Source organism: Lytechinus variegatus, chromosome 9 (assembly GCF_018143015.1).
Source record: "Lytechinus variegatus isolate NC3 chromosome 9, Lvar_3.0, whole genome shotgun sequence".
NCBI classification, from domain to species: domain Eukaryota; kingdom Metazoa; phylum Echinodermata; class Echinoidea; order Temnopleuroida; family Toxopneustidae; genus Lytechinus; species Lytechinus variegatus.
In genome coordinates this window covers 28,041,397-28,050,180 of record NC_054748.1, presented here as the reverse complement: position 1 = coordinate 28,050,180, position 8,784 = coordinate 28,041,397, and the positions used below count along the sequence as shown (strand labels likewise).

At 38.3% G+C, this 8,784-nt stretch overlaps 1 protein-coding gene across 1 annotated transcript; it reads right to left on the bottom strand.

Moving 5' to 3' along the window:
- Window positions 1–3,233: 3,233 nt before the first annotated feature.
- Window positions 3,234–7,764, bottom strand: LOC121421424 (RWD domain-containing protein 3-like). The gene is made up of 5 exons (XM_041616117.1): window positions 7,444–7,764; window positions 6,084–6,392; window positions 5,352–5,515; window positions 4,360–4,469; window positions 3,234–3,559 (listed from the first exon to the last, which is right to left on the bottom strand). Exons 1-5 carry the CDS (start codon window positions 7,550–7,552, stop codon window positions 3,421–3,423), a joined length of 831 nt encoding a protein of 276 aa, XP_041472051.1. The 5' UTR covers window positions 7,553–7,764; the 3' UTR covers window positions 3,234–3,420.
- Window positions 7,765–8,784: the final 1,020 nt, after the last annotated feature.

Genomic DNA, 8,784 nt, shown 5'->3' with positions numbered 1-8,784 from the left:
GCGCAGGTTGGTAATCATGCTGGTGTCAAAATGCAGATTCTTACCAGAAGATCAATTAAAATTAAATTAAGTACCTAGAATGCACATTCACCAATAAATTTCAAGGTCAAGGACCTTTATAATGGTATCTCTGATATGAAAAGGCGCAGGTTGGTGATCATGGTGTCAAAATGCACAGATTATTACAGGAAGATGAAATAAAGTTAAGTACCTAGAAATAGAATGCACATTCACCCACAAAATTCAAGGTCAAAGGTCAATGTCCTTTTAACATTAGATACCATATGATAATATCTCTGAGATTAAGCACCGCATGTGGGTGATCTTGGTGCCAAAATGCACAGATTTATACAAGAAGATTAAATAACACAAAAATATGTATCAAGAATAAATTTTCACCAAGTTGAAATCCAAGATCAGAGTATATATAACCAGAAATTTATCCTTTATGTTCATATTTTATTTGTGAATGTTAAGAAAGATGGCTAATTTGTAATGAAAACGTGGAGGTTTCATAATTTCAGTATGAAATAATGGAGGTCATGGAGAATGTATTTAGGGGGCAGAGGTCAATGAACTCTTTCCAAAATGTCAGTGGAAAATGAAGAAAAAAAAAGTTAATAACCGAATAACACTTCTTCATATATTGCGATGCGTTGCCCAAAACAATAAAAAAATAAATGAAATCAAGTATATCACTTGAAATTATTTTATCTGAAGTAGCAGCATTGAGTGCATCATAATATCTAAATCAGGGTTGTCATGTCTTTTTCTCTCCAGCGATAGGCCACTAAGCTCAATGCTATAATATAAACCATGTAATCTATTAGTTTAATCTTCTAAAAATGGATAGGATAGGTCTAACTCTCATGTCACAGCTATAGCATCATCTGAGAGCATTGCCAAACAGCAGAGGGATGATGATGATGAAGATGAGGTGCTTCATTTTATTTGATCTCCTTGTAAGAATATGGGCATATTTTGACACCATGATCACCAACCTGTAATATTTTATCTGGGAGATACTATTATACAGTATATTTAAAAAGGTCATTGACCTTTAACCTTGAATATAAACCACTTTTCATAACCTGTATTTCTCATATTTTTAATTATTATTTTTGGCTTTTTTGGGGGGGGGTGTTGACACCCATACCTACTTAAATCAGTCAAACCATTTCCAATAGTTTTATTCCAGATGGTTACTAATTGCGGGATACTAGTATGAAGTATCAATAAAAAGGGAACTATGCTGATGTAAGTCGAGCTAACTAAAAAAAACACAAGAAAAAAATGAAAAGGACAGTGCTAACGTATACGTGAAGCGGTATAACAAGCATATTTTATATGAAAGATTTGCTATAATTGCTAATCGGGCACTGGGAATGATCATTTTACTGGGGGTGCGGAAGTAAACTTGACAAGCAAAAAAAAGGTTTCACTAAAAAGTGAAGGTCGTTTAGGTGCCGACAAATTTGACAAGCAAAAAAAGTTTTCACTAAAATTGTGCTTAATTTTTCCTATATTTTTCCCGCAATTTGCCACGCCTATACTAGAATTCCTAAAGGGGTGCTGCCTATGGAGAATATAATACACACAGCACCTCCTTGATGCACCCCGCTTCTCTTTTTGTAATCTACTTCCATTCCTCCATCACTTCTTTCTATTCTTCTTTAACCTTTTTATCCATTTTTTAAATTGTTTTCTTTTTCGACACCAATAAGGGAACGCATTCACTTTTGGCCATACAGATTCGTCTCTAGCTTTTGATTTCCCTTCTATATTCATTTGGTAGGGCCTTCAAGGTGAGGCAATTATTACGAAGTGTTACCGTCAACAGAGGGGTCGGTCGTTTAATACGTACCATCCATTGTGAGATTTATCAGTTTGTTACCCCAGTTATTCAATAGGGAGAAAAAAAGATATGAAGTCCTGTTTCTCCTGCCCCCACCCCACCCCTTTATCAATATACCCTGACCCCACACATAATTTACGATCATGCATCTCTCTCTTAGTTTCTTACTCTCTCACTCTTGTTATCTCTTCCACCTGTTCTCTTACTCCTCCCCTACATGTTGTACAGTGGCCTAATGAGCCAAACATTTTAACGGGAACAGCTGCTGCATGAGGAGCAAGATTTCTAAAAAGTTGGGAGCAGAGCAAGCAACTCAACATTTTAATTTGACCTTTTTAATACGAAATATATTTTGTGATAGATTCTGACATACTATTCCAAAAATGTTATTTATTTCACCCTTTACTTGTCTCTCTTTTTCTTCCTTGTTTTATTGGTCTGGGGGTATGATTTTATTTTAGTAGGGGGGCTGATATAAATTTGATAAGCAAAAAAAAAAAAAAGGGGTGGGTTATCGCTACAAAATGGAGGTAATTTAGGTTCCGAGAAATTTGAAAAGCAAAAAAAAAGGTTCCACTACAAAATGAAGGTCATTTGGAATATATTTATCCATTTTTCCACACCTTCCAGAATTCCTGGGGCCCATTGCATAAATCTTTTGCCAGGAAATACTCAGGCAATTTTTTTACCAGAATTTTTTAATGTATAATGTTCAATGGCATAATTTTATTCGCCAGAGCTTTTGTTTATGTGGCAGAATTTTTTTATGGCAAAAGTTTAATGTAACGGGCCCCAGGGTGGTGCTGCCTATGGGAAATGATACACGCAGCACCTCCGCTTCCCCAAGGCCATGGAGCAGAGCAAGCAACTGAAAAATTTTACCTTTTTAATACAAAATATATTTGTGATATATTTTGACACACTTCCCAAAATGTTATTTTATTTCACCATTTTCCCATTTCTGTTCTCTCTTTTCTTGTGTGTTTCTTAGTCTTGGTGGTGGGTGATGGCCCGTTCACCCCCCCCCCCCCATCTGCACGGCAGCGATGGAATGCAATATCAGTACAGGCATGCAAACAAACCTTCCACAAAAAACATTTTTAACAAAATGGTTATTTCCTCTGTATGATAGCAACAAGAGTACCATACACAGAAAAAAAAATCAAACTTCCTTTTAATTAGAATCTGGTAAAAGTTTCATTTATTGTTTTTCACCAAACAGTCACAGGCAGTGTGTCCAACCACCGTTCTGGTGATCAGTGGCGGACCGTGACCCGGAGGGGACAACGCATTGGAGGGGCACAGCATTGTTCACAAACAATACAGTGCCCCTCCAATGCTTTGTCTCCTCCCGGTCACGGTCCGCCACTGATGGTGATAAAAAAGCAATATCTCCAGTGTGATTTCCATGTTTTTGAGTGACTCCACAGTTCAAATCTACTGTCGGTGCACGTCTGCACGACCTCCGTAAACATGTCTCCTTCTGAGTGACCTTGTAATCGGCTGATCATGAAAATGGGCAAGCATACCAGAAAATGATCATTGGTGTCCTGGAGATGACCTTGTCATCTTATGGCACCCTGCACTGGATGTCTACACAATGGTTGAAGATGTTCGTCATAAAGTTGTGATAAATTCAGCGAATCAAAATACTTTCTCAGTTCCTGGACACTTCCCATCTCTGAAACCTCGAACGATGAAAACCTGTAGAAATGTAAAAGGAAGTTTGGTACTTACAAAATAGTATTGTTACAAAAAAATGATAGCATGCATATATCAGAACCTGACAAGAGTCAACTAAAATCAATCGGTAAACAATAGGGGGTAAGTATTCTGTCATGCAAAGACAATCCAAGAACAAAATTATGTGATTGATTCAGGTAGAATGACCAAATGTCACAGTCACGCCAACAAAACCTAGGCTACAGTCACAGACCCTGAATGAAAATTTGATCAACTAGTGGGTCTTGACACAAGACTAGGACAAATACACCTTGCTGTTTGATGGACCTTCTCTGCACAAATCACATCCACACACTTTAGGCTGCATAATCAAACCACTTTCTTTGAGTGAAGGGTAGTTACAAATTATTCAAGTTATTCCTTGAAGGATCTTCACCAATATATTTTTGTCTATTTTTTCTGCTTTCTAAAAACCAAAAATTATAAACTTTAACTCTTCCTTTATAACAACTTTCAGAATATGGCCCCTGATTGAGTAAATAGGGTCGTGGGTTCGAATCCCAGCCATGGCGTAATTTCCTACGGCAAGAAATGTATCCACATTGTGCTGCACTCGACCCAGGTGAGGTGGATGGGTACCTGGTAGGATTTATTTCTTGAACGCTTTAGCGCCTATTAATATGGTGGCTCAGCTACATCCGGGGTAATAATAATGGTACCAAGTATCAAATCGCAGTTGAGTATATGCACATAGTAACTGCGCTATATAAATGGACATATTATTATTCATTATAATAACAAAATTGATGTCCATAACAAACCTGTGTTTATCAGTAGGCTTCTCACTCAACACATTCATCATTTTCTCTTTGCACGCCTTCCCATTTGAATCCACATCAACCTTCTGTGTTTTCAGTCGAAGAATAAATTCCTAGTAAAAAAGCAGATCAGGAAATAAATTTACAAGCATGGAGGATGTATGCACTTCCCAGAGTGGTAAGGCCTGAAAGCATTTTTTGTGAAACCACATCTCAATCAAAGTTAACCCACCTTTTCAAATTGAACGAATGATTTATGAGATTATGTTATCATCATCATTTAAATGCTGTTTGAATATCATATCTTTAATTCTGTTAGAGTCTAGCCAGTTACTGTTGTTACAAGAAGGTGCTTGATTGCTCAGTAAGTAGAGCAGTGGTATGACCATTTCGCATTAAGGTGACGCGAGGGTGTTTCACAAAGTTTTAAGTATGACTTCGAGTCTCACTTAAATATCAATGCATACATGATATGCACACACAATCTTATTGATCGATACGCAGCAGTGCGCGTCTTTTCGGCATGATCTGACCAATGCAGTGATGTCTTTTATACCGCACACAACTAAGCATTTAAGTGCAACTCTACGTCATACTTAAATTTTTGAGAAACACCCCCTAGGTTTGATTCTCACTTGTTGTACTAGTGTCCTTTGGTAATTAAAGAATATCAGGTCCATAAGCACGTGGACAGGTGCCGTAGCCTAGTGGTCTAAGATGCCTGACTAGACATTTAAAAGTCTAGGGTTCAATCCCGGCCTTGACACCTCTGCTCTTAAGCAGTGCATTAAATCAACAGTGCTCTTTTATCCTAATATACTCAAATAAATGAAAATGCTACATGCATTTTTGGAAACTTTTTGTGCACTTGTTTCTTTTTAAAACTATAAGACTTGGGTCCAGTCTGGTTACCAGCTTACTTGAAAGCATTCATGGTTTTGTGGCAATCAGAAATAAATTACCTCCACCATAACATTTTTTTCAATAATACTGACCTTGACTCTTGCCTGATGACCTTCAAGAAGGATTAAGATGAGTCTCTCAACGAAGATTATCCTTCCCATGATGCCTAGCTCTTCACACCAGCTTGTCAATGTCTTGATGTAGCGACCCTTAGCCCTCATGTGATCAAGCCTCAGCAATGAAGTCAAACAGGTCCCTAGGAGACAAAACCAATTCACAAATAAACAAGGTAATTGTTGATGTGGAAGAGGTTCATCGTGGTGAAGGATTGAGTAGAAGAGATAGCCAGTTGTCTCACGATGTAACAAAAGTAGTGGGAAAGCGACATTTCGTCTGCAAGCTGCTAGACTTCGTAATTGTTATATAGTTTCATCTTTCTAAAAGTTTTAGTTTAGTTCTTTATGCTTTTTCTCCTAGAGGTGTTGTGGTTTAGGATATTTAACAACAAAGTGTTCAATTGGTGGCAATATTAATTGCTAAGATGCCTAGACCTACAAAATCATCACTGTATTTGTGTGTGTGTGTGTGTGTGTGTGTGTGTGTGTGCAGGGAGTGCAGGAAGGGGGGGGGGGGTAGGGGAGAAGGGGGGTCTCTGTTATATTACCAATCTTTACAAATAGGCATATCTTTACAAACAGGCATATCTTTTTGCCTTTGCCAAAATATGTACATTGTTGGGAGAATGCAATTAGAACTGATGGCAAAATAGGAACTATTTACTTGACAATATAAAAATTATCAAAAAATATGAAACAGTTATTCACCTTGGCTATCAGGAGTCGTTTCCTGCTGGTTCTCATAATTTGCATACTCCTTAAAATGAAGGCGGATCCACTCTACGATCTCCATTGCCATTGGTTCACCACAAAGATGCTCATTTGCATATTCAAGAAGGCTGGTCTTCATTTTATCAGCAGCTTTCCTGGTCAAGAGGTCAGAGGTCAAACTGATATCTGGCACGGATTTAGGGTAGAATGGACCTGGTGCGAAGGTGATGGCGATGGTTGAGCCGAGGTTGGGAGATTGTTCATTGTTTGATGAATCTGATAAGGTAATTGTGTATCGAGCTGACCCTGAAAATAGAAATATCATAAGTTAAGGCAGCATAGCTCAGTCAGTTAGCACGCATGTTTCAGATAAGATCGTACATCTCAACGTGAGGGGTTTGAATCCTGCTCAGCTGAAACGCATCTAACAAAAACGTCTGATGCTATAGCATTGTGTGTTAGCATGCCTCACCACTGTATTTAGCACAGGTATGAATGCAGTAGGAAAGCACCCCGTCCATTGGAAAGGATGCAAATATTGGTCCTGTGTATTGGAGTGTTGCAACATATGCACGTTAAAACCAATACACTTTTCTTCAGAGAGTAGGATATTCACCCAGTGTACTGCACCTGCCAGTCCTGGCAAAATTGAGCTGAGGTCAAGTACCCAATGCATTTGAATAACAGAGCCCTTTCAAATTGAAGATTTAGAAGAAGCAGAACACTGAGAACTAGAAGTTCACCTTAGAATGAGACATCTGCTAGAAGCTAGATAAATATTAATAGGTCTAATTATAGTTTGGTAAAAAAAACAAGTGTTGCCCAGCAGGCAGCACTGTGCCCAACGATCTGTCCCTGAATGGAATTAACTCGCTCATCAAATGGTAAATGCAGTTTCACTTGACAATGACAGCTTCCAAAAGCTAAATCACCTTGAACATGCCCCTCACTCTTCATAATGTGCATCAAGCATGTCAAGTGTAATTTCATCTTCGACGTGAAGATCAAGATATGCTGCACAGCCCTTTTGAAGAATACCCAAAACCAAAAGCCACAGGATAGGCATGATAGATTATTGTCATGGTCATATAATGAATAATATTCTTATTCACTAGTTTAAGAACGAGACATTCTTATATTATTAATGTTGCAATGTTTCGAGTTACGATCAACTGAAGCTGACGACTTCTGTCGTCAGAGACTGAGCTCTCGTCTCGTCTCTCGAGCTCTTTGGCTTGCAGTCGAGTCTCAGTTGGAGTGCACGCCAGGCCTGCTGCGTGGAACGGTCCGCGCCTGGCGCGGGCGGGCGGGGAGCGCGGAGCTGGCTCGAGAGGCGCAGGCCGCTCTAAATAATTACCTGCTTCTGCATTCAAATCATGGAGCGTGAATTCTCCGCTTTGACAAAAGACAGATTCTAGTACCTGCAGCTCATCTGTCACTGAATTAGATCTTAAGTCAGCGTTCATACTGCTGACAGTTGTCCGACTTCAAACTCTCGACGAATTGTAAGTTGTAAATGATGCCACAATTTTATTATTTTTGGTAGACTCTCGATCGGGTTTTTCCCCAATCTCTGATGTTTACGCACGTGACGAGTCACATGATCCGGAGAGGCGAGACGTGTGGAAAGAGGGTTCCATGACATTCGCTCCGACGACAATTGCTCCGATGGAAAATCTACACATTAAGCAAAACATAAAACCTAACTTCCAACCCCAACCCCCCCCCCCCTCTAGATCCGCTTCTGAACGGAACATCTGACTGCATCTCAACGTACAATACCCGGGACATTACTATACAAAGCTTTGACAACATCGCATTACGTCAAACCCCCGTTTGGAGAGAGACCGCAGTTCAGACTGCACACTGCGGTTCCAGACCCCAAATTTTACATTTCCAAGCCCCGATAAACCCATCTTGGCCAGGTAATCCCCGTTGTCTCAATTTCACCACCACAGGCCAGTAAATGAGCGTTGAGCCAAGGACGAAATGATAAACAACAGCTGTGCTATTACGTAAGACTTGTCTGCCTGTAGAAGGACCTTCGGAATGAAATTATTGTATTCGATATTTAATCACGTTTTCAAAGGAATGTTTTATTCAGACATCCAATATTAGTCCATTTTCAATTTTGAACGAAGAAAATCGAAATACGGAAAGGGGTAGATGAAGAAAAATGGGTCTAGAAAGAAAAAAAAGACAGCCAGACAGAAAGAAAAATAATATTGTTTAATTGCTTTTTGTATCTGTTTTTTCTATTGTTTTATCTTAGTTTTAGGCCTAACTTTTTGTTATGAATTCATTTGTTAGTTTATATAGTGATTAGTTTATATTTGTGATTATTTTTATCTAGGTTTTTGATGAAATGTAAAGCAATAAATCAAAACTATTGTGGAGCATATCGGTTGTTTTTTAGGTGATTTTATTTAATCTATAAAACGTTAGACTTTTCTCTCAAAATTGCTTTTAAAATAATCTTTGATATCTCAGGTTTCAAAGACTTCAGTTTCATTAAGATAGTCCCAGTTCAATTGATATTGTTTAATTGATATTTGTATTTGTTTACTCTCTTGTTTTATCTTAGTTATAGGCCTATTTTTTAAAATTCATTTGTTAGTTTATCTATTCTATACTTGATTTGATTTTTCTTGGAATTGAAGAAAAAAATGAATTGAATTGAAGGTTGAATAGTATCACA

Bases quoted from the DNA above. Each gene is read 5' to 3' on its own strand.
- LOC121421424 (XM_041616117.1), bottom strand. From the start codon at position 7,552: ATGAACGCTGACTTAAGATCTAATTCAGTGACAGATGAGCTGCAGGTA. The intron at 5,516-6,083 runs GTGAATAACTGT...TTTGTCTCCTAG, and splicing joins AACGACTCCTGATAGCCAAG to GGACCTGTTTGACTTCATTG. The intron at 4,470-5,351 runs GTCAGTATTATT...CTTTTTTACTAG, and splicing joins GTCATCAGGCAAGAGTCAAG to GAATTTATTCTTCGACTGAA.